This window comes from Centruroides sculpturatus, unplaced genomic scaffold, assembly GCF_000671375.1.
Source record: "Centruroides sculpturatus isolate CEXI.00-Female unplaced genomic scaffold, Cexi_2.0 scaffold2074, whole genome shotgun sequence".
In the NCBI taxonomy this organism is placed as follows: Eukaryota; Metazoa; Arthropoda; class Arachnida; order Scorpiones; family Buthidae; genus Centruroides; species Centruroides sculpturatus.
The window spans coordinates 51,283-77,829 of record NW_019387567.1 but is presented as its reverse complement, the minus strand read 5'-3'; the positions used below and the strand labels follow the sequence as shown (position 1 = coordinate 77,829).

General features: G+C 23.1%; 1 protein-coding gene across 1 annotated transcript; it reads left to right on the top strand.

Annotated features, from left to right (window-relative positions):
* Window positions 1-924: 924 nt before the first annotated feature.
* Window positions 925-26,091, top strand: LOC111616495 (trifunctional enzyme subunit alpha, mitochondrial-like). Its single transcript, XM_023357899.1, has 12 exons — window positions 925-1,089; window positions 8,635-8,737; window positions 12,284-12,406; window positions 12,494-12,612; window positions 15,093-15,259; window positions 15,728-15,898; window positions 15,979-16,201; window positions 18,394-18,603; window positions 19,463-19,658; window positions 22,320-22,431; window positions 25,096-25,186; window positions 25,652-26,091. Exons 1-12 carry the CDS (start codon window positions 940-942, stop codon window positions 25,856-25,858), a joined length of 1,872 nt encoding a protein of 623 aa, XP_023213667.1. The 5' UTR covers window positions 925-939; the 3' UTR covers window positions 25,859-26,091.
* Window positions 26,092-26,547: the final 456 nt, after the last annotated feature.

Sequence of the window (26,547 nt, the reverse complement as noted above, 5' to 3'; positions counted from 1 at the left end):
CAAGTTTTATGAATTACATTAAACTTGATTATATAAAATAAACTTTTATAAGCTGTTATAATTCTACTTTTTACAAATAACAAAAGCAAACAATTTAATTTCTAACATTGACATCAATAACCTAAAAGCAGTCACTTGTTAATGATGATAAAATATTTTTTGAGATTGCATATCATTATTAGATCAAAAAACCTGATAGCTTCAAGAAAACATAGTTGATTGCTTCAATATGTGCATTTGATGATAATTTATTTGTGATTAAACAAAATAAAATTAGAATTGTATCAATAAATCTAATTTTCTTTATTTTGATCTTTAAAATCACACTTCGTTCTATATGCGAGTAAATACAGTATTTTATGTATAACATTTATTCAAAGAAAATTATACAATATATATTGTTAAGGAATATGACTCATCATCATATTTTCTTCTAGCATGAAATGAACCAACCTGGAATGCAAATTCGATTTGCAGAGAACAAAAAAATCACAGATAATAGCATGATGGAGTATGCACACAATCTAGGACTTCCCTCTCCTCGTCACTCATTATGCAAAACTTCGCTCGTTAAGCGAGTCATTTTTTAAAAAATTTGATTTGCTCGTTAAGTGAGGTTCCGCTGTATATCCTTTTTGAAATCCATAAAGCATAATATTTTATCTGAAGACATTTCAACTTGATTTTATTCAAAACAAAATGTGAAGTAAAAAGTTTAAAATAAGTTTTTAAACAAAGAATACAATTTCACATTAGTAGTAATGTATATTTATAACAGTTTAACACACTTCCATGTTAAATAATGCAAGTTCAAGTCTCACTCTGGCCAATCTCTTTTCTTCAAGAATATTCTAAATTAATTCATTTTTAATTAATAAATTTAACATGAGATGATGGCTTAATTAACTGCCTATTAACAGTAATTTTAAATTCTATATAATGAGAAATTTGTATTATATTTTTTTGCAGGTAGCACTTGCATGTCAATACCGTATTGCAGTAAAAGATAAAAAGACACTTCTAGGAACTCCGGAGGTGATGTTAGGTCTCTTACCAGGTGCAGGTGGAACACAGAGATTGCCACAGTTGGTATGTATTTGGTAACATTTTAAAAATTACACTAATTTGTAAAATAAAAAAACTAATAATTTAATAGTCATAAACAAAATTATGAAAGTATAAATATTTTTTTGTCGAATATTAAAAATTCTATAAGGAAAACTTTTGTTGATGACAGATATTGTGTAGAATATTAATTATAATCTATATTCTGATTTGGCTCCAGTTCTGACTGTGTCTGTCTATGTAAGAATGTAACATAACACTGCTAGTTTAAGGTAACCAAAAGATAAGTTCATCATCAAAGAAATGGTTTTGGACTTTCTGCAGCCATCATCAGTTTTGTTTCATATTTAAAGAACAGTATTTAAGGAATTGTGTTTGATATTTGAAAGTTTAATGTTCAAAAAACATAAATAGAATATAATTTTAATAAGCATGTATCAAATTTAAATTAACAACATTTATCAAATAGAATTCAAATTGGAATTCAAGCATGCATGTCAATTTGAACTCAAATAACTATATTGATAAGTATTATTTACTTTAAAATGCATATTGTTATTTGTTTACAAATTTATTAACTTTGTTTTGCTATATTCTGCTTAAATGTAAGCTGAAAATGCTTCTAAATAAAATCTTTTTGGTTACTACATCAAACACTTTTGTCTTTATCACATTCCTTATATTTTATTATCAAATCTGTAATGTTCTTTTTTGCTTTTCAATAAAATTTTCTAAATTCAGTTCAGAGAAATTTTATAAGAGAGAGATAATTTCTTGCCTATTCAGACACTACCTGTTAAATCTTATAATGAATAAATTATGGTAACCTTTTCATGTGTTAAAATTAAATTTATATAGTTCAAAGAAATTTTTTACACACACATCCTTAAGCGAATCTATCATATTTTCTATTATAATTTAAATCATTTCTTATTTAGAATCAAAGACACATGCATAAAAGTTTATAAGTATTTTATGAATGCAAATTTTGTAGATATCTAGAAATAAATTAATCTAGTTACTTTCTGATGCTAACCCTAGACAGAGTAGTGGTCATTATATATACCATTATGATATTGTATTTATATATATGGTGCATTCAAGTTGTAAAGTCTCCAAATTTATTTTTTGGGTTAGAATATAGAAACATGAGAATTGTTTTAAACAATGCTGGCATTTAAGGTTGGACAAGTTGTTCCTCATGCATCATACTCCTGATCTTGAACCTAGTGGTTTTTAGCTTTTTTCAATGCTGAAAGACACTTTGTGGTCACACATTTGCCACTATTTCACTCTGACATAATCAGTTTTCTAGTGGACAAAACATACCCCTAAAGAAGCATTCACAGTGGTCATCCAATTGTGTATCAATATTGTGAAAAATGTGTACTTCTACAGGGTGATTACATTGAGAAGAGATAGCAATTAAAGCTTTCTGCTGTCTGTACTTCTTAAGAAATAAATTCAGAGACCTTGGATCTTGAATGCTCTTTATATCTATAATTTTATTTTTATTTTTACTTTAAAATTGATAATTTTTAAAATACTTTTAGGATGTTAGAAGCTTGTAATACAAAAGAAGAGATGACCTCTTTGTCTAAGGAGGGCCAAGAAGTTTTAGATCAAATTGCTTCAAGTAGAAAACCAACAGTCGCTGCTATCATGGGTTCTTGTTTTGGAGGTGGTTTAGAAGTGAGTTTATTATAACAATAATNTTTTTTTTTTTTTTTTTTTTTTTTTTTTTTTTTTTTTTTTTTTTTTTTTTTTTTTTTTTTTTTTTTTTTTTTTTTTTTTTTTTTTTTTTTTTTTTTTTTTTTTTTTTTTTTTTTTTTTTTTTTTTTTTTTTTTTTTTTTTTTTTTTTTTTTTTTTTTTTTTTTTTTTTTTTTTTTTTTTTTTTTTTTTTTTTTTTTTTTTTTTTTTTTTTTTTTTTTTTTTTTTTTTTTTTTTTTTTTTTTTTTTTTTTTTTTTTTTTTTTTTTTTTTTTTTTTTTTTTTTTTTTTTTTTTTTTTTTTTTTTTTTTTTTTTTTTTTTTTTTTTTTTTTTTTTTTTTTTTTTTTTTTTTTTTTTTTTTTTTTTTTTTTTTTTTTTTTTTTTTTTTTTTTTTTTTTTTTTTTTTTTTTTTTTTTTTTTTTTTTTTTTTTTTTTTTTTTTTTTTTTTTTTTTTTTTTTTTTTTTTTTTTTTTTTTTTTTTTTTTTTTTTTTTTTTTTTTTTTTTTTTTTTTTTTTTTTTTTTTTTTTTTTTTTTTTTTTTTTTTTTTTTTTTTTTTTTTTTTTTTTTTTTTTTTTTTTTTTTTTTTTTTTTTTTTTTTTTTTTTTTTTTTTTTTTTTTTTTTTTTTTTTTTTTTTTTTTTTTTTTTTTTTTTTTTTTTTTTTTTTTTTTTTTTTTTTTTTTTTTTTTTTTTTTTTTTTTTTTTTTTTTTTTTTTTTTTTTTTTTTTTTTTTTTTTTTTTTTTTTTTTTTTTTTTTTTTTTTTTTTTTTTTTTTTTTTTTTTTTTTTTTTTTTTTTTTTTTTTTTTTTTTTTTTTTTTTTTTTTTTTTTTTTTTTTTTTTTTTTTTTTTTTTTTTTTTTTTTTTTTTTTTTTTTTTTTTTTTTTTTTTTTTTTTTTTTTTTTTTTTTTTTTTTTTTTTTTTTTTTTTTTTTTTTTTTTTTTTTTTTTTTTTTTTTTTTTTTTTTTTTTTTTTTTTTTTTTTTTTTTTTTTTTTTTTTTTTTTTTTTTTTTTTTTTTTTTTTTTTTTTTTTTTTTTTTTTTTTTTTTTTTTTTTTTTTTTTTTTTTTTTTTTTTTTTTTTTTTTTTTTTTTTTTTTTTTTTTTTTTTTTTTTTTTTTTTTTTTTTTTTTTTTTTTTTTTTTTTTTTTTTTTTTTTTTTTTTTTTTTTTTTTTTTTTTTTTTTTTTTTTTTTTTTTTTTTTTTTTTTTTTTTTTTTTTTTTTTTTTTTTTTTTTTTTTTTTTTTTTTTTTTTTTTTTTTTTTTTTTTTTTTTTTTTTTTTTTTTTTTTTTTTTTTTTTTTTTTTTTTTTTTTTTTTTTTTTTTTTTTTTTTTTTTTTTTTTTTTTTTTTTTTTTTTTTTTTTTTTTTTTTTTTTTTTTTTTTTTTTTTTTTTTTTTTTTTTTTTTTTTTTTTTTTTTTTTTTTTTTTTTTTTTTTTTTTTTTTTTTTTTTTTTTTTTTTTTTTTTTTTTTTTTTTTTTTTTTTTTTTTTTTTTTTTTTTTTTTTTTTTTTTTTTTTTTTTTTTTTTTTTTTTTTTTTTTTTTTTTTTTTTTTTTTTTTTTTTTTTTTTTTTTTTTTTTTTTTTTTTTTTTTTTTTTTTTTTTTTTTTTTTTTTTTTTTTTTTTTTTTTTTTTTTTTTTTTTTTTTTTTTTTTTTTTTTTTTTTTTTTTTTTTTTTTTTTTTTTTTTTTTTTTTTTTTTTTTTTTTTTTTTTTTTTTTTTTTTTTTTTTTTTTTTTTTTTTTTTTTTTTTTTTTTTTTTTTTTTTTTTTTTTTTTTTTTTTTTTTTTTTTTTTTTTTTTTTTTTTTTTTTTTTTTTTTTTTTTTTTTTTTTTTTTTTTTTTTTTTTTTTTTTTTTTTTTTTTTTTTTTTTTTTTTTTTTTTTTTTTTTTTTTTTTTTTTTTTTTTTTTTTTTTTTTTTTTTTTTTTTTTTTTTTTTTTTTTTTTTTTTTTTTTTTTTTTTTTTTTTTTTTTTTTTTTTTTTTTTTTTTTTTTTTTTTTTTTTTTTTTTTTTTTTTTTTTTTTTTTTTTTTTTTTTTTTTTTTTTTTTTTTTTTTTTTTTTTTTTTTTTTTTTTTTTTTTTTTTTTTTTTTTTTTTTTTTTTTTTTTTTTTTTTTTTTTTTTTTTTTTTTTTTTTTTTTTTTTTTTTTTTTTTTTTTTTTTTTTTTTTTTTTTTTTTTTTTTTTTTTTTTTTTTTTTTTTTTTTTTTTTTTTTTTTTTTTTTTTTTTTTTTTTTTTTTTTTTTTTTTTTTTTTTTTTTTTTTTTTTTTTTTTTTTTTTTTTTTTTTTTTTTTTTTTTTTTTTTTTTTTTTTTTTTTTTTTTTTTTTTTTTTTTTTTTTTTTTTTTTTTTTTTTTTTTTTTTTTTTTTTTTTTTTTTTTTTTTTTTTTTTTTTTTTTTTTTTTTTTTTTTTTTTTTTTTTTTTTTTTTTTTTTTTTTTTTTTTTTTTTTTTTTTTTTTTTTTTTTTTTTTTTTTTTTTTTTTTTTTTTTTTTTTTTTTTTTTTTTTTTTTTTTTTTTTTTTTTTTTTTTTTTTTTTTTTTTTTTTTTTTTTTTTTTTTTTTTTTTTTTTTTTTTTTTTTTTTTTTTTTTTTTTTTTTTTTTTTTTTTTTTTTTTTTTTTTTTTTTTTTTTTTTTTTTTTTTTTTTTTTTTTTTTTTTTTTTTTTTTTTTTTTTTTTTTTTTTTTTTTTTTTTTTTTTTTTTTTTTTTTTTTTTTTTTTTTTTTTTTTTTTTTTTTTTTTTTTTTTTTTTTTTTTTTTTTTTTTTTTTTTTTTTTTTTTTTTTTTTTTTTTTTTTTTTTTTTTTTTTTTTTTTTTTTTTTTTTTTTTTTTTTTTTTTTTTTTTTTTTTTTTTTTTTTTTTTTTTTTTTTTTTTTTTTTTTTTTTTTTTTTTTTTTTTTTTTTTTTTTTTTTTTTTTTTTTTTTTTTTTTTTTTTTTTTTTTTTTTTTTTTTTTTTTTTTTTTTTTTTTTTTTTTTTTTTTTTTTTTTTTTTTTTTTTTTTTTTTTTTTTTTTTTTTTTTTTTTTTTTTTTTTTTTTTTTTTTTTTTTTTTTTTTTTTTTTTTTTTTTTTTTTTTTTTTTTTTTTTTTTTTTTTTTTTTTTTTTTTTTTTTTTTTTTTTTTTTTTTTTTTTTTTTTTTTTTTTTTTTTTTTTTTTTTTTTTTTTTTTTTTTTTTTTTTTTTTTTTTTTTTTTTTTTTTTTTTTTTTTTTTTTTTTTTTTTTTTTTTTTTTTTTTTTTTTTTTTTTTTTTTTTTTTTTTTTTTTTTTTTTTTTTTTTTTTTTTTTTTTTTTTTTTTTTTTTTTTTTTTTTTTTTTTTTTTTTTTTTTTTTTTTTTTTTTTTTTTTTTTTTTTTTTTTTTTTTTTTTTTTTTTTTTTTTTTTTTTTTTTTTTTTTTTTTTTTTTTTTTTTTTTTTTTTTTTTTTTTTTTTTTTTTTTTTTTTTTTTTTTTTTTTTTTTTTTTTTTTTTTTTTTTTTTTTTTTTTTTTTTTTTTTTTTTTTTTTTTTTTTTTTTTTTTTTTTTTTTTTTTTTTTTTTTTTTTTTTTTTTTTTTTTTTTTTTTTTTTTTTTTTTTTTTTTTTTTTTTTTTTTTTTTTTTTTTTTTTTTTTTTTTTTTTTTTTTTTTTTTTTTTTTTTTTTTTTTTTTTTTTTTTTTTTTTTTTTTTTTTTTTTTTTTTTTTTTTTTTTTTTTTTTTTTTTTTTTTTTTTTTTTTTTTTTTTTTTTTTTTTTTTTTTTTTTTTTTTTTTTTTTTTTTTTTTTTTTTTTTTTTTTTTTTTTTTTTTTTTTTTTTTTTTTTTTTTTTTTTTTTTTTTTTTTTTTTTTTTTTTTTTTTTTTTTTTTTTTTTTTTTTTTTTTTTTTTTTTTTTTTTTTTTTTTTTTTTTTTTTTTTTTTTTTTTTTTTTTTTTTTTTTTTTTTTTTTTTTTTTTTTTTTTTTTTTTTTTTTTTTTTTTTTTTTTTTTTTTTTTTTTTTTTTTTTTTTTTTTTTTTTTTTTTTTTTTTTTTTTTTTTTTTTTTTTTTTTTTTTTTTTTTTTTTTTTTTTTTTTTTTTTTTTTTTTTTTTTTTTTTTTTTTTTTTTTTTTTTTTTTTTTTTTTTTTTTTTTTTTTTTTTTTTTTTTTTTTTTTTTTTTTTTTTTTTTTTTTTTTTTTTTTTTTTTTTTTTTTTTTTTTTTTTTTTTTTTTTTTTTTTTTTTTTTTTTTTTTTTTTTTTTTTTTTTTTTTTTTTTTTTTTTTTTTTTTTTTTTTTTTTTTTTTTTTTTTTTTTTTTTTTTTTTTTTTTTTTTTTTTTTTTTTTTTTTTTTTTTTTTTTTTTTTTTTTTTTTTTTTTTTTTTTTTTTTTTTTTTTTTTTTTTTTTTTTTTTTTTTTTTTTTTTTTTTTTTTTTTTTTTTTTTTTTTTTTTTTTTTTTTTTTTTTTTTTTTTTTTTTTTTTTTTTTTTTTTTTTTTTTTTTTTTTTTTTTTTTTTTTTTTTTTTTTTTTTTTTTTTTTTTTTTTTTTTTTTTTTTTTTTTTTTTTTTTTTTTTTTTTTTTTTTTTTTTTTTTTTTTTTTTTTTTTTTTTTTTTTTTTTTTTTTTTTTTTTTTTTTTTTTTTTTTTTTTTTTTTTTTTTTTTTTTTTTTTTTTTTTTTTTTTTTTTTTTTTTTTTTTTTTTTTTTTTTTTTTTTTTTTTTTTTTTTTTTTTTTTTTTTTTTTTTTTTTTTTTTTTTTTTTTTTTTTTTTTTTTTTTTTTTTTTTTTTTTTTTTTTTTTTTTTTTTTTTTTTTTTTTTTTTTTTTTTTTTTTTTTTTTTTTTTTTTTTTTTTTTTTTTTTTTTTTTTTTTTTTTTTTTTTTTTTTTTTTTTTTTTTTTTTTTTTTTTTTTTTTTTTTTTTTTTTTTTTTTTTTTTTTTTTTTTTTTTTTTTTTTTTTTTTTTTTTTTTTTTTTTTTTTTTTTTTTTTTTTTTTTTTTTTTTTTTTTTTTTTTTTTTTTTTTTTTTTTTTTTTTTTTTTTTTTTTTTTTTTTTTTTTTTTTTTTTTTTTTTTTTTTTTTTTTTTTTTTTTTTTTTTTTTTTTTTTTTTTTTTTTTTTTTTTTTTTTTTTTTTTTTTTTTTTTTTTTTTTTTTTTTTTTTTTTTTTTTTTTTTTTTTTTTTTTTTTTTTTTTTTTTTTTTTTTTTGTTTTGTTTTTATTTTCTGGAAACAGAATCTTTACATGCAAAAAGATCTTCTGCATTCCTTTAACTATAAAATAGCCCAATTGGACATTTTAATAGCATTGGAAAAATCATTAAAACTGTGTGTGGTTTTTCTTTAGTGATAGCTCTACTTCATGGTGTAGTCCAGTCCTGCTTAAATAAAACTTCATATCTACAAGTGTATTTAATAAAAACATTATATTCGACATTCAGCAACATAAACACATTTGATTTTGTACTTAGTAAAAATCTCTCATCATGTTTTTATTAAGTATGACTATAAAATTTTGTACTTACGATGATCAGATTTTACGTATTTTCTATTCATTCGACTTGACTTTTGACAGTATTTTTTCACAAACTAGATAAAGCAAATGTATAGAGGGCACTATTTTTGCTGATACAAGGATTTTGCTACTAATGATAGTATTAATATATGATCCAGTTCTTGATCAAATCACACTGAGTTTCAATATTTCCATGTATTTAAGTTCTGGAATTTCTAATCTTCAATAAATTTTGAATTTTTGAAATCATCCTTTGTCTATGACTGTGTGTATATGTGTATGTATTTGCATGCACATGTGCATATATATGTCCATTTTTTTATTATTATATAAGCTTATTATTTTAGAAATTGAACTCTAAGTACCCTTTTTATAAGTGAATTTTATCATGTTTTTCTGTATTTAAAATCTAGATTTCTCTTCCATCTGCATTGGATATGATGTTAACTGGCCGTAATATCAAAGCTGATCGTGCAAAGAGAATGGGCCTGGTTGATTTACTAGTTGATACACTTGGTATGCATATAATTATATAACTTTTATTATAAAATTAAATCAACTATACTATTTAGTATTTTAAATTTCATAAAAAGTTTATAAATTGGTCATATGATAGAGAAAATCTAACCCTAATAGTATATTAATAATCAAATGATACAGATGGGGGTATAAATTGATCATTTTAACATATAATTTAATATTAAACCAAAATATATATACACACAGCATATAGCTATACAGTAAGACCCCTGCTTAATGCGGGGATGCATTCCTAGACGACAAAGTGCTGAACAAAACAGTGTTAAACGAGGTCATTTTAACATGGTAAATAGGGAAAGGGGAACACATGACCAGAAATAAACAGATTTTACTTTAATTGTAAATTATTTTTATATTAATTTGCATCATAATATATGTTAAATAATACATAAACATATGCACACAGAAATGTAAAGTTTGTTTTTTGTGATGAAGGTCTGGGATCTTCTGAAATTCTTGTTTTTTTGTGATAAAGTTGCATAGTTTTATTTATTGCTTTTTTCTTTCCTGAAGCAAATGTCAGTAGCAGAAGATTGCATCCAAAATGCCTCATTTTGCTTTTGCGCTCCTTTCAAAATCTAGATCATTTGCTACAATTTGATCAACAATTTTGGTTATTATTACCAAACTTTTACTAAGGAAATCGGTAGAGAAATTCTTTGGGTTCTTTGTTTTCAGAATCACTATTTTCCAGTTGCACATGAATTCCTTGTTCTGCCAATTCTTGAAGGTCGTCATTGGTAAGGCCCTCACCAGAAACATGCAGTAACTCTTCAATATCCTGTTTGTCTACATTGCCTAGTCCTGCTGTATTGATTAGGTTGACAAATATAGCAATACCGTGTTTCCCCGAATATAAGACATTCGCAGAAAATAAGACCTAGCACAGATTTTGCTGAATTGCGAAATATAAGACCTCTCCCTGAAAGTAAGACTTAGCGAAGTTTTTTTAGTTGTAACGGTCATCGACAGATGGTTGAAAGTGTCCGTTGGTTTTTTGAAAGTACAGCCACTGATTGGTCAGCAGACAATTACGCCACACGGCATGATTTGCATAAGACTATGGCTTGGGAATCACAGATTTACATAACGTTACAGCTGGTGATGGCTAATTGTTCGGGCGGGAATCACGCCACATGACATTTGCATGGTGCTACAGTTCAGTAAGCACTAATTGGACATCGAGTCCGATGTTGACGCTATAAAAAGGCTAGTTCGACACACCGAATATACGTCACTCTCGTCTAAGTTCGACTTGGGCATTTTTTTGTTCAATAATAAATGTGAATTCTTCCTGGAAAAAAATAAGACATTCCCTGAAAATAAGACCTAGCGCATTTTTCAGAGCAAAAATTAATATAAGACACTGTCTTATTTTCGGGGAAACACGGTAGGCTCTTCTCATTGAGAATTCTTGGATACCTTCAGCCTTAACTTCTTCCACACTTCGTTCATGCATTTAACCATTAATTCTTGCCAAGCAAAGTTGATATTACCTATGGCATCCATGATATTATATTTTTTCCAAAATTTCACAAAACAAATGTAGATTTAAGGAAAATACATCACTACGATGAATTGCCACCTTTTGCTGATTGGTTCATGTTTGGGAATAATCAACGAAATGCCATGATAATTTGAATTAGCATAAATTTTGAGCTTTTTTTAGGCTTCGAGCAGACCATGTTATATCGAATCAGCATTAAGCAGGGTCTTACTGTACATTGTTCTGGGGTAAAATCTTAAATATGTTGTGAATGTCATGGCAGGCCATGGGTATGTAGTCATCCCCACTTGGCATGGTGAGTACCAGTATTGTTATATCTTCTAAAGTAATTGCTCTGGAATAATGATTATACAAAGATCCAGGAGGCATAACTGGCATTAAGCAGGAGTTGTGGATTTAAGTTTCACTCTGGACCCTTTTTTATTCCAGATTATTCTGTTGATTAATTTGTTTCCAATTGGTTAAATTTAATACAAGATGGTGACTTAACTGCTTATCTCTAATCCACCTACTTAATATCTTAATAATTAATTAGCTGTATTATAGTGTGATAAGAATTTGGCTATATCATTTAATAGTTGTCTTTATGTTTAATTATTTTGGATAATTTTTTGTATTTATAATTGAAATAGTACAAATTAAAAGGAAGATTTAATTGATTAGATATAAAAAAAGTTCTTAAGAATTATAGGAATAGTTCTTTTTAAAATTCATATATTGAAGAGTTATAATATAAATTTCTGTGTGACAATGTCAAAGGGCTCCCTATTCTTTGGCACCACAGGACTGAAGGGTCGATATCATATCAGTGAAGACCACAATGACAAACTTTGTCAGGAATGACACCACTGTGTCTTCTGGGTAGACACAGAAACCTAGATGGCTGCAATCTCCGTCTTGTTCGCACAAGTGTTGCATCTGTTGAGGCTTAGGGTTGGAATGGAGATGGGAGATACCCAGAAGAAGTACACTCTCAAAGGCTATTCATTTAACAAATATCCATTTATTCAGAGAGGCTATTTACAGGATTCACAACTGAGGAGCTAGCTTTCTCACTAACTCAAGTAAACGTCAAGGGGGAAGCTTATCATATCAGTAGAGAGAGCTTACGAAACTTCTGCATGATGACAAATACCTGGAGTTTGAGTAGGTCCTTGATGTAGGTTCGTCCTTAGGCCATCCAAAGAAGTTCAGGATTTAGTTGATTTCAAGTACTAATTCAATTTCAGTTAAGTTCAGGTGCTAAGAAGGGTTAAGAAGCGGCAAAGGTGGGATGCACACCCTCACATAAAAGTTCACACTCGCTGATGAGGAAAAGCCTCTGTTGTCATTGTCCCCTCCTGTTTATAAAGGGGTCTCTCCTGGGTTTTTCCCATGACTCTACCCAGAGTTTTAGTACTTCAGGCCCAACGATCGAGTTTTATTCATTACTTCTGAGTGACTCATGTGTGTCACTTTTAACAAGGAACTAAGTCCGTGGAAAACATCTTAATCGCTGAGTTGATCAATAATTTTTTTCAAAATGGAACATTATCTTTTTCCGAACAACAAAATGTTAAAATAATTTATAATGATTTTATAATAAAGATTTTCTGTAAATGCAGTTCTCACATCTATATATGAATAGGAATTAAATGATTTAGCTTGTTTTTAATCTTTAGAACTGTTAGCTATTTCTAAACTAATTATCATTTTATGATGGTAATCTCAATATAAAATGTTTTAAGCTGCAATTTATAAGAGAGAGTTGAATTTTTAATAAACAAAATTTAAGTTTCTTTTTATCTAACAGAAAAAATTGTGTCCATAATTTTTCATCTAAACAAGTGTTAAATGCAGTGTAGTCTAGAGAGAGACTAAACTGTGTGTTTATCTATTATGTTCAAATAATAATAATGAGTCTTCAAAAACAGTCTAATAAGTAACTTTAAATATTGAAAAATTTTAAATTAATTTAAAATTTAGAAATGATAGGTAGTAGGAAAACTTGTTAAATTATAGTTCTCAAATTTTAGGACCCGGACTGAGTACACCAGAAGAAAACACTCTAAATTACTTAGAAAATGTTGCAGTTGAAACTGCGAGTAATCTTGCTAAAGGAAAATTAAAAATAAGTAGAAAACGCCCATTAGTTGAACGTGAGTATTGAAACTACATTTTATATTTATCCAATTAAATTATTTTTAAATATAATTTTATTAATTAATTTTTTTTTATATTTAAAGGAATTACAAATTATGTTATGTCTTTTCCATATGTGAGACAGAAAGTATTTGATAAAGCAAAGACTCAAGTTATGAAACAAACTCAAGGTTTATATCCTGCACCATTGAAAATTCTTGAGGTAAAGATTAAAGAGTTTTGAGAATTTTTAAATTTCAGTTAATATTATACTTGATATAAATTTTAAAATGTTTATTGAATTATATTTTTCATGGACTTTATTTAATGAAAAGTAGGAATTTTACTATGAATTTTTATATTTGTATCCCTCATAAACTTGACATGCATTTTACAGATAATATACGTACATGTATTTAATATAAATATTAGATTATACCTTAGATTAGATACATTATAATTTCTAAAATTTTAAGATATAAAAGTGATGATTTTACAAATACACAAATTAAAATAAGAAGAAAAATCTAATCAATAATTTATGAAGCTCGGTAAAGTATCAATATGATAATTATGTACTCTCAAACTAATTTTAAAATCTGTGTAAAGTTTGCTTGTTGTTTTATCTATTATTATTTATTCTTTTTGTTCAATTCTTTCTGCTATGTGGGCACTTTGAGATCCTTTTTCCATAACCATTGTGGGTTTGGTCTGGTCCACAATGGTGGAAGTTAGGTGATGGTATATGGGGCTTGACATATCCAGGACTGACCACCCATGAAAAATTTCTAGAGTTGCTTGGCTATAGTTGATTGTTGGTCTTCTAGAATGAGCTGATGCTTTAATTGCTTCATATATCCATCCATCACCATTTCATCTATTGGTTCTTTATTTTTTTAAATAAGAATAGTAGAAAATTAATAATACTTAAATTAGATAGTTACTGGATAGTCACTAGTTATGTTTTATCCTTCACTTTTAATATATAAGTATAAAAATAGCATGCAAACCTGTAAATGAAAAAAAACTAGTGCTAAAGAAAATCCTTTGTAAAATTAAAATATATTTCAAAATCTCATACTGTCACAGTGAAAATTATTCTAATTTAACTAATAATAGATTTCAAATTGGAAGTTTCAGTACTATTGTTTTATATTTTTTAGACTATTATTCAAGATTTGGAAAATTATGCATTACACATATCTTAGTTAAAAATAATTATAATATTGAAATAATAATTTAAATCAATCATAGATAAAATCATCTACGTTAATAACATTTTTTACATAAGAAACTAATGACAGACTATAATTTAGAAACAGTGGGATCAGTCTGAAAGCTGCCAAGATTGGAGGAATAAATGAGATCATTTTTTATCCTATTTTTACTATAAGTCAGATTTTCAAGTTCATTTGGAAAACAAGATGAACTAGTTTCTGTATGCTTAACTTTATAAAAAAAAAGTTAGCTACTGAGTTAGAATCTGAGATAAGACATCTTGTCAGTTGCAATAATCAATTCACAAAGTTATAGTCAAGGAATTAATAATTATTTTGCTGCTTGAAATAAGGTCCAGTGAAAAATAATGCTGCCTTAATTCGTAAAAATGTTTTATTATTTATATGAAAATATTAAAAAATTTTAAAAATGTTTTTAGGTGAAAGCTTTTAGTAATTTTTTTTAAGTATAAGTAATTCAATTATTATATGTTTTGTATGCATTTGTTTTTATTTTTGTGAAATATACCATGTTTCTCTGCATGTAAGAGTATAAACTGGCACTATATTTTGCAAAATATCTAAAACATTTTGATATTTTAAATAAATTTGAATAGTATCAGGAGCATTTCTTTTATTTTGACTTTTTATTTTCAATTATGGACAACAAAGATGTCACCAAATAGTTACTGATCAGTACATTTTCATTGATAAAGCAGTGTAGTGCTATTATAAATCAAAACAAGCTGACACATACATAGCATGGTCTTATATTTGATTGAAGCAGATTGTATGTTTCAAAAACATTAAAACAAGTTACTTTTGCATAAGAGCATGTTCATATTTGTTTGGAAATAAGGTAAAAATGCTAGCATCATTAATTTTAGATGACATGGCTGAAAGCAACTAATGTAAACAAAATCAAATGGATAATTTTTGTTTGATGGAAATATGTTTTTATAGTCAGTTTATTTTTGTTTGATGGAAATATGTTTTTATAGTCAGTTTATTTGTTGAAATTATCATTTANGAATAAATTAATTTTTATTGTGTCTATTTTTATGCTATGTAAAGAAAAAAACCATCTGTCCTTTTTATAGAAATATGCTAGAGTTTTTAATAATCTAAATATTCAATAAAGTTAATATACCTTAGTTTCAGCTTTTTTTTGTAATTTAGCTGAAAATCTTTAGCATTTGATTGATTATGATCTGTAACATTTAATTAAATTTTTATTTTGTTAATTGTGAAAATCATACGTTACATAAAATTGTGCATAAAGTTTCATAAAGCAATTACAATTGTATCCTTATAAGTAGCATTTTATCTGTAAATCTAGATAATGTTGTATTTTAACTTTTAATTTTTAAACTATATTTATCATAATAATGTAATATTTAATAATAATTTTCCATTATGAGATTATTTTATTTCTTATTTGGTTTATTTTTTGAAAGTTACTTTAATGAAACATAATTTCACAAAGGTGGTAAAGACTGGAATAGAAAAAGGACCAAATGCTGGATATCCAGCAGAAGCAAATGCATTTGGAGAACTTGGAATGACTTCTCATTCCAAAGCTTTAATAGGTTTGTACCATGGCCAAACATTGTGTAAAAAGAACAGATTTGGAAATCCTCAAAGAGAAGTGAAGTAAGTAATTATAAATCAACAATTTGTAAAAGCTATTGATTTGAATTTTTTGTATTATGCAGAGTATTCAAAAAGGTACTTTGCAGTTAGAAATTTGTAATGACCTTAAAGTTATATGTATTGTATTGCATATAAAACCTGTAAGTTGTATGATCCATGGACATTCAAGTTATTGGTCTCATATGCAATGGTGTGTAACTTATGTCATTACAAATTTCTCACTGCACAGTAACTTTTTGGAAACCAAGTATGTAAAATATTAAGATTTCTGCAGCATTTAGTAATCATCAAATGCTAAATAATCAATAATTTAAGAAGCATTATTTGTGTGAAGCTAACTTCAGATGTAAATTAGAATAGTTAAACATTCATGTGATAATTATGTAAAACATTTGTATAAGCAATTTAATTTAAGGATTTATAAATATACTATTGATGTGTTTTAAAAGCAAAATATTGTTTATTTAGGTCACTTGGTGTTGTTGGTGCTGGTTTAATGGGGGCAGGAATTTGTCAAGTTAGCATTGACAAAGGATTTAATGTGATGATGAAAGATGTGAATATAGCTGGGCTTTCAAGGGGTCAAAATCAAATTCAGAAAGGTTTAAATGATGGTGTAAAGAAAAAGAAGTTTTCTTCGTAAGATTATTTGTTTTTAAAATTTTTTTACATTTATTATATTATTAACTATATGAATTTTATGTTATCATCATTTTCAGTTTTGAAAGAGATCATATTTATTCAAATCTTCAGCCAACATTAGACTATAAAAGTTTCAAATCAGTCGATATGGTTATTGAAGCAGTTTTTGAAGATATTAATCTTAAACATAAAGTCGTTAAAGAACTTGAACAAATAATTCCCGAGCATTGTGTATTTGCATCAAATACATCTGCTTTACCAATAAATAAAATTTCAGAAGCAAGTCAAAGACCAGAAAAGGTAAGTTTATACAATATTGGCTGACAAAATTACGATACTTTTGTTTTTGAAGTTTAATTAGAATTTTCTAAAAATAGATAGATACAGTTCTGTAACCTGTGTGTATCTGTTTATAGAAACATACAGGCTCAGATTATATATATTATTGAAATACAGTATGAGAGTATATATGCATTTTGTGAAAAAGTACTGTTCAAATTCATACTATTTGAAGCAATTATAAGATAGACAGGAACCAATTATTTGACTTTATATCTGAAAATGCTTAAAGTATTGTTATTTCATAGTTTTACCATTTCACTGCTAAACTGAATTTGATTTTTCTATTAAATTTTACTGATCACTCATAATTTTTAAATATGAAGCACAATTTTAGTTGGGTAGCAAAACTGATTTTTAACTATTTCAAAACTTTATTTTTGTCCTGAAGATATTTTATTACTTCATAAGATGCTTCATCGTCTGCATAAAAATCCATAAATTACATACTAAGTTGTAATATTAAACCATATTTAAATATTCAGTAAAGTTTTATGCTTTCGATTATCATAGTGAACAGCACGTAGAATTTTAGATTTTAATTTTTTATAAATTTATAATCAAAATTTTTGCGCATTTGAAAGTGAAAATTCATTTCTTTTGAAAACTGTTAAATATGAAAATGATCGATTCTCTATTTTTATGGAATTAATATTAGAGAGGAAAAAATAGTAAACTTTAATGGACTATTTTACATAATTTTAATTTAATAATTAAGATTTTATACACAGATTGGTTTGTTTGTAATATTATCAGGAAATATCTCAAAAAATATGCATCCTATGAAATGTATCAGACCAAATTTGTTCGACATCAAGGGAAAACATAAGACTGCACTGCTTCTGTGAAAATGAGATTAACTTCATTTTCTTAAATGTGAACCCTATGGTGAGCATTATAACCGGATTAATTTTTTATTGCATATTCTAATTCTACATATAATACTGATAAGCTTTGATATGAAATATTTTTTATCAAAAGTTAGAGGTATTTGAATTTAGTTTGTAGGCTGCATGTTTCCCCTAAGTAAAAAATTTGTTTGACTGTGATGTGTTAATCAGAAAATAACAGTTGTGGGGAAAAAATTGTCATTGTTTTGTTTAGTGACAAAAGTTTATGTGATTTTGAAAATCATTGTCATGGCATTCTCAGTGCAATGAAATATGATTTTTAATGGCATACATTTCATTTTCATGTGCAAAACACTGATTTTAACATTTCTGAGCATAATGCAATTTTTCTGGAACTGATGTGAGAATTTCGAACTACTGCAGCTAAAACACCAATTTCTGCATCTTTACTAATATTTCTTTGAATCTTAGATTTTAGTTAGATGCTTCCCATGTCAGTAAATAAATTAATGATGCAATGAAAACTTGTAAACAAATGATTTCTAGTAAGGAATCTGTTAATGCACGAATCGCAGGCATCCATGACATATCTATTAGTTTTCCCATAAATAAAGATGTTAACTCTTTCTGCAACTGTAAAACAGTCTACCATTTTCAATAACTTCAATACTACTGGAACAATGCCAAACTTCATATTTTCTGATCTTTAATAAACTTTTATCTAAAACATTCTTTGTGGGTTTTTTTAATTTAAATTAAAATACACAATAAAAAGTTGGAGTTCCCATTTAAGAAAATGAAGTTGGCCTCATTTTTACAGTAGTAGGACCATCTACTATGAAACTGATAGTACTGTCTTACATCTGTTATATAGCATTATTTTGAGTTAAAACTTATTCATACTTCATTCCTATTTTTGTAATATGTTAATCATAAATTCAAAAAAAAAAAGTCATAGAGAAATATATTCAGTGGACTCTTTTCACCCAGTAATTCAAGAAAATTGTCATTTCAATTGATAAAAGTCCTGGTTAATTCAGTACTGGATTAAATCCTGTATTCAGTAAATGGAACAAGTTAAATTTTCAAAGAGACATGAAGAGAACAATGAATACAACTGCCTCATGTAATTACTTTTAATAATCTGAACACTAATAAATGAGAAATAAAACTACTATACATTGTATTTTTTATTCATAAAACTGTCAGATGTTTTTCTCACTTATTCTTTTGTTTTTAATATTTTCAAATGAAGGTTTTTTTAAAGGACAGTTCAATTAATTTATTATTTTTAATTCTTAGGTGGTTGGAATGCATTATTTCTCTCCTGTAGATAAAATGCAGTTATTAGAAATTATAACTACTGATAAAACTTCTAAAGACACGGCAGCAGCTGCAGTTAGTGTTGGTCTTAAACAAGGAAAAGTTGTAATTATAGTGAAGGATGGACCAGGATTCTATACCACTCGAATTTTAGCTCCAATGCTTTCCGAAGCAGTCTGTCTTCTACAGGTATATGAAATTTTATAATTCTGACATAATTTATTATTAACATTTTACTGAGATGTTAACAACAAGTAATTTTTATTTAAAAATTATTTATCATCATTAGTATTTTTAAATATAGAAGATCTTAAAATATTTGTTGGTATATTTCTGTAATTAGACCCAAACAATTCTGTAAAAATTAAGAATTTTTACAGCATAATAATAACATTTTATTTTTTTTATTGTGTTTAATGTAATTTTATTCTTTAAAGCCTCAGCTGCTAATAGATTAAAATTTCTATCACTGACAACTGATATACAGGCTATTTATACCTTTTATGTCAGCTATTAATCTGTTTGCAATATCCTTATCCCATCAGTTGCCCATTTTTATGTGAAAAAGAAACAATGATAAATCAAGTCATCTTGAAGGAAACATCTTTCTCTTTGTGGAGAGTTTTGAAGAGCTCTTCTTATGAAATCTATTTTGGACCCTAAAATTTATAAATTATGATTACTTCATTATTACATTATATATCATCAAGATAAAAAAGAAATCTGAATACTATGCTAAATATAATTGAAATATCCAATGCTTGTGTTAATAAAGTGTACAATGCAGGTGAAAAGTGCACCAATAAATTGAACATTAGTGCAGAAAACATCAATTACAAGAACACAAGTTACAACATCAACATTCTGTCCTACAAGGACAATAGAAGAATACACAAATATGAAAAACAAATTCTTTTTAAAAATTTGTGTGAATATTTGTTCTATCTACATCCCAAAGTTGCATAAAATGTACTAGTGTGCTTCTCCAGGTTAATAGACAGAATAGAAGTGTTAAATTTAACAAAGTTAATCTTTTTATTTCTTATAGGAAGGTGTCGAACCAAAGGAATTGGATTCTTTGACAAAAAAATTTGGTTTTCCAGTCGGAGCAGCAACTTTAGCAGATGAAGTGGGTATAGATGTTGCTACGCATGTTGCTGAAGATTTAGGTAAAGTGTTTGGACAAAGATTTGCTGGTGGTGACATTAATGTTTTGAAAGAGATGGTTTCTAAAGGATTTCTAGGTATTATTTATGTACTTTTGGCCTTCTTTTAGACTAGTTTCAGTTTTATATACAAAAATGAGGCTTTATATTTTACATATGTAAATGATATAGTTGTAAGCTTCTTGCCTCTAAAAAAGTTAATAATCTCAAATAACCAGTTGGTAGCAATATGAGGCTTATCAAACTGCAATGGAGCCAATTAATTCAGATCACATCAAGAAGATAAGACACTTATTTGTGGAATGCATTTTGGTCTTCACTAGACCATCCTCAGCCACAATTATATAAATATATATACCTATGACATTTAGGTATTATATACAGTCCAACCTTGGTTTACAAACAAAATTTTGAATGCCATATTTGCTCCAGTTTATGTATGATAACTGTTTCCAAACAAGCTACTCAGCAGAGCTGGCCACTGATGGTCAACTTCTTATACAGAGTGGGGCAGAAAGGATAGACTTTTATTAAAAATCACAACATCTATAATTGTTACTACAAAGATATTTGTTGGAAGATGTGAGTTCATATTGAAATAGCATTTTACAGAATCAAGTGTGGAAAACATCATCTCCCATGTGGTGTCTGTTATCAGTGATGCATTTCTGGAGGGAATTTTGGCAGCTTCCACACAAATAGCTTCCTTCAGTTCTTGCAAAGAACGAGTTTATGCTTATATGCATGTGCCTTGAGGTGTCCTCAAAAGAAGTAATCGCACATGGATAGGTTGGTCGAACAAGGAGGCCAATGCATGTCGCTGAACCTGAAAATAAGGCAACCAGAGAAAAGATGATGAATAACGTCAATTGATACTCTAGCTGTGTGGACCGTTGCCCCATCCTGTTGAAACCACACACATCTGATAGGAATACTTTTCTATTGTACGCAAGGATGCGGAAACATATTCTCATCAAATGTATATGACTAAGCGATCCCCTTTCTGTATGACTGTTTCCTCAGTCATACGAAAACATGTGGTGTTCTATCGTCCACAGCTCCATGCCTTCAACTGAAAAGACAATGCTAAGACCTCCCCACTTGTATGCTACCTGCCACATATCTGGTGGTGAATTGTAGCCATTTCAAAAACGTCTTTTTTCTTCCCCACCCTGTACTTCTCATGTTAAAGAAAGTAGAAGGCCCGACCAATCAATGACAAGACTACTGATTCAGTAGTGGTACCAAGATTCGCCTTGTGTCATTAGATATCATAACATGAACTATCAATGATATTGTTATTCAAATTAGATTTCAATGCATATGCAGATAAGATACTACTATCAGTTTTAGGTATACATCATAATTCAATATAAATCAAATTAATTAGTAAAAACCACATTAATTAAAATTTACATAATATAAATGACATTCAATAATTTGTATTTAGAGGTGCTTAACTGAAATTAATTAACAAAAATTTATTAATTTATTATATAATATAATATTTATTAATACTAGGTAGCCAGTTAATTAAATTTAAAAATAAAATAATTATAAATAAAACTGAGTTTTATACTGAAACTAAAATTTAATTAAATTAATTTTGATTTTATTTTTAATGAAAATTGAAATTAAATCAATTGAAGTGTAATATATGGGAAAGTGTGGATAAAGTACTTGTCTGTCTTGATTGATTTGATTATATTTCATCCAGGCAGAGTTGTGTTTCTATTTATAGCACTTTTTGTAAAATGTTGGTTTCGGTTTCAGTTGGCAGTGATGAAACATTTTGCTTTTAATATATACATAATGGATGTAGATAATATTACATTGCATTTGTAAGCATTTCTATGCATGAAATGCTGCTAAAATGTGGGAAAAAGGCTTTGTTTTGGGGGTCTGGAACAGATTAATCTATTTTACATTGCTTCTTATGGAAAAATTTGTTTCAATTTGAGAAATCAGTTTCCAAACAACTTTTAGGAATGAGTTAAGTTTGTAAACTGAGGTTTGACTGTATATAAAAATCTTACAAAGGGAAAAAACAAGCTACAATATTTAACATAATAGTTACAGTATGCGCATGTAACCTAACTGTTTGTACTTCCATCTAATTTTTACTCAGTTCAAACAGACAATTCCTTGTGTGACACTGTGTTAAGTGGGTCCATAGTATTTAACAGCAATTTCCCTTGATGAGAATTGGTAGACAGGATTCACTCACTTTACTTCCCAAATTGTCATTAATGCTATAATTTTCATTAATATTCTTAATTTTTTTTTACAATTTCACACCCTTTGGAATTGCAGTACCTGGCTACCACTGAACTAACATAATTATATTTAACATGCATCCATTAGGTGTATGTTCACCAATACATACACCTAATAGATGACCAATTACACCAATATATGAATGACTAGGTTTAAAACTGCAATTAAACATATATACTATGTACTGTTTTTTTTAAAAGATCATTATTATTTACTATTGTTGGTTTACATAATTCATTACCTATTGGCTGTCTTAATTCTGGGGTAACAATGATGTCAAACATATTTACAATTTTTTGTAAAGGAGTTAGTACTAGTCTATTTTAAATTCATAGTATACTAATAACGGAAATGTTATTAGTAAGGCTTTCTTGAGTATGAGCTGCTTTATATTTGAAAATCATTTCACATTTGTAACTCTAGATGTATTTAATATTTAATTATTTTCATATTTTTATACAGGTAGAAAATCAGGTAAAGGTTGTTACATTTATACACCTGGTGTTAAGGAAAGAGATGTTAATCCAGAGGCAACTGAAATCATGAAGAAATATCTTAGACAACCTAAGAAAAAGTAAAAAAGCTTTATTCAAATATTAAAATGTAACATAGAAATTTAGATTTGTATCACATTTTTGTATTTGCTATGATTATCATAAACAAAAAGGAAAAAGGTTTACTTTAAACATCTTTCTGCTTAAAATGGAGTTCATAAAATTCAAAACACCACAAAAATGACTGAAAAGTTTGTTTTTGGTGATAGGAAGTTCAAAACTTTTATTTGAACATACTTGACAGTCTTGTTTTAGATCATCTCAGGTAACTTTATAGATATTTTTACTTTAATGGTTGTTTTGTTTTTATGAGTTTCTTTCATTATCTTTCTGTTAATATCATCACAAATGAAATAGAAAAAAGAAATCTATATATAATGCAATACAAAAGAGTTAGTTTTATCACTGTAAAACTTAAAAATTGTAGGTATTTTTTGCACATGAGCAATGGCTGTACAATTTTAATCAGTTTTCAGTTATTAGCTTAGAAGAGAGAGAATGCTATACGTATTCACATCATCTTTTTCTCTTGTACACTAACTTAAATTAAAAAGCTATATTTTCTTTAATAATAATCTTTTCAAAGACACTGAATAAAAATCATGCTTCATTTACATTATTTAGCAGTCAAAATAACAAAGGTTTGTTTTTATTTAATTTAATAGACTACAAACTTAAGTTGAACTATTGGAAAAGTTAATAATGTACAGAAATAACTGAAGAGTAAAATGTACACCATTAACAATAAATCATAAGTTTTCAGCCCATTGAAAGGGTCATCAAGCTTCAAAAATAATTTCTTTTGTTACGATGCAGTATTTGGTTTTTGGAGCCCAATGTGATTGTCCATTAATCAGGTCGAAAACATGTTGAATTTCAAATTTCTGTGTTTGGGAATAAATGCACACCAATAGCTTAAAACATACAGGATGATTTAAAATAAACTTTTCAAAAATTTATCACTAATGATTACTTTTCGAATCTTTCCCTCATACTTTTCTTATCACTGTGACTAGTCTCAAGTTATATGAAGATATCATTACCAATTTGTTCAGTGAATAGTTTTGCTAAAGTTTGACATGTGACACACTCAATACATTTATGTTGCTATATAACTTGATTTTCTTGATCATCCTGGTTGGACTAGTCTCATCTCAATTCTAGTCAAATTTCTGAATAGTGCCATCCTTTTTAAAGCATTTGTAGCAAAGATCCATTCACAAGTACTCATTAATTTTAAATATATAATCATTCAGTATCTGTGAATTACTATTGTATGTACTAGGGTTTCTCATTTCCCGGTCTTTTGCTTGTCCCGGGATCCCGGGATAAAAGTGAACTGTTTCCCGGGATCCCGGGAAATCCCGGGATAGAATTAATTATTTTTAAGGTATACAAAATATCTTGAAATCAAATGATATAATTATTTTCCATTTTTTAAAGTAATTTTAAAGTTCTGTAACCTCCAAAATCATATTAATAATGCTGTGTAAGGTCTATAGGCCTATAATAAAAATTACCTTTAAATAACGTAGAAATTTTCACAAATAGAAAAAAATTAATTAAAGTTTGCTGGAAACTGCATACAACAACAACAAAAAAAATGTTTTGAATTGAGTTAAAAATTAAAAAAATGAACTTCTAATTTAGAAGGTAATTTTCGTTTTTTAAATAAAATATAATACAAAATATTGCAAACTTTTATAAGATTTTAAAAAGCAAAGATGGTCAATACTCCGATAACTCACTCTAATTCTTATTTTAGTAATGAAAAGTCTTGCCACCGAGAATGCCCTTTCCGATTCAATTGATGTGATTGGAATAGTGTTTAATGCATTTAAGAGAAGACAGATATTATGTGTTTTTTCACCTGTAGCCTGGAAGATTTCGAGTTCGTTTTCGAGATTGTAGTACTTCTTTCGCTCTCTAGTATTCTTGATTTGTCTACCTTGGCTGCTTTAATAGCGGCATCAAGCTTAGAGCTCGATAATTCGGCAATTCATTTGGCTTTAATAATCAGGTTTATGAAGAAAAACTTCATACTTGCAGACTTTGTACTCGTTTGTATCCTTGCCCAATTTGCACAATCTGGCGTCAGGCATTTATTGAAGCTACTGGGCATGGTTAAAACTCAAGACAGCGTAAGCACAATTATTCCAGATATTACAGGTTCCGACAAGTAAAGAATTTTTATAGTCCTGCCACAAATAAGCTATATATTGATTATTGACCATTTGTGACATGCTATAACGAGCAAAAATTTAAAAAAAACTAATAGGTAGGTTTAAAATTAATAAATACAAATGTATTCTGACAGTGAATGAGTTAATTATGCTTTCTATTTGCAAAATTCCTCAACCTTAACACAAAATAAGAAAAAAAGTGGATTTTTAAGAAATTTGCGGGATTTCCCGGGTTAAAAAAGCAACCGGGATCCCGGAATCCCGTTTGAGAAACCCTAGTATGTACAGAACAGTTTGCATTACAAGCAACATTACATATAGTAATAGTTGTAACTGGATGATTCTTTACATGAGTTTAAAAGTCTTAGTGTCTGTAACTTAATCTCAAACATCATTATTTATTTGCTTTTGTTTTTTGACATGTTTACTATTTAATGCTGTTATAATTATGCTACAGTTAATATAATTTTGCTTTATATAATAAAAATTTTAATTTTTTAGACACACAATTGAAGAACAGCAAATGAGATTAGCAACTAGATTTATCAATGAAGCTATATTATGTTTACAAGAAGGAATTCTAGACAATCCTGTGAGTAGAGATAATTTGTCTTAATTTTTACTGCAGTAAATAAAGAATAAATTAATTTTTATCGTGTCTATTTTTATGCTATGTAAAGAAAAAAACCATCTGTCCTTTTTATAGAAATATGCTAGAGTTTTTAATAATCTAAATATTCAATAAAGTTANCTGTGAGTAGAGATAATTTGTCTTAATTTTTACTGCAGTAAATAAAGAATAAATTAATTTTTATTGTGTCTATTTTTATGCTATGTAAAGAAAAAAACCATCTGTCCTTTTTATAGAAATATGCTAGAGTTTTTAATAATCTAAATATTCAATAAAGTTAATATACCTTAGTTTCAGCTTTTTTTTGTAATTTAGCTGAAAATCTTTAGCATTTGATTGATTATGATCTGTAACATTTAATTAAATTTTTATTTTGTTAATTGTGAAAATTATACACAACATTAATGGAAATTCTTTTAACTGCAGTTGGAAGGAGACATAGGTGCAGTGTTTGGTCTTGGTTTCCCACCATTCCTCGGAGGACCATTCCGTTATGTCGATTCTTACGGAGCGGATAAGATTGTTTGTTTCATGAACGAATTTACAGAACTGTATGGACCTCAGTTTGAACCCTGTCAATTATTGAAAGACCATGCCAATGATCCAAGCAGGAAGTTTCACAGTAAAAAATAGTGAAATACATGTTAAAATATTTAATAAATTGATAAGGAAGGAAAATAAAATGAGATTTGTAATTGGTACAAAATAATTTTGTATTCAAATTATAAAAAACTTGTGTATATTTTTAAGTATACAAAGATGTGTCGGGACTATTTTCGCAAGCATAGTCATTTATTACGGTTATCATGTAGCATATAATATTTTTACTATTTTTTATTGATTGAAAAATAAAAGTTATACAATTATTTGATTTATTATAGACTTCAAAAATATACATTATAAACTTACCTAATTTAGGAACATAAATTACCTATTTACAGACGTCAATAGATGAATGGCTTTTAAGATGAACTAAGCTTTTGTTCATTACATTGTAGACAACATTAGACAATAAAGCCATGAGTCTGAAGAAAGATTGTAAAATTACCAATCTTAAATGCATTGTTAAATAGGCAAAATAAAGAGAACTGTTTTAATCTTGATCTCTGTTAATTGTACATAATTATGAAAGATGTGATATACAGTCGACCTCCTATAACACTGTTGATTTTTCCCTTTTATATGAATTCCATGTTGTACGAGTCACTTAGATTTTACAAATACGTGTGCTGTTCACAGCTCGGCACACGTATTTGTAAAATCTAAGTGACTTGTACAACATGGAATTCGTATAAAAGGGAAAAATCAACAGTGTTATAGGG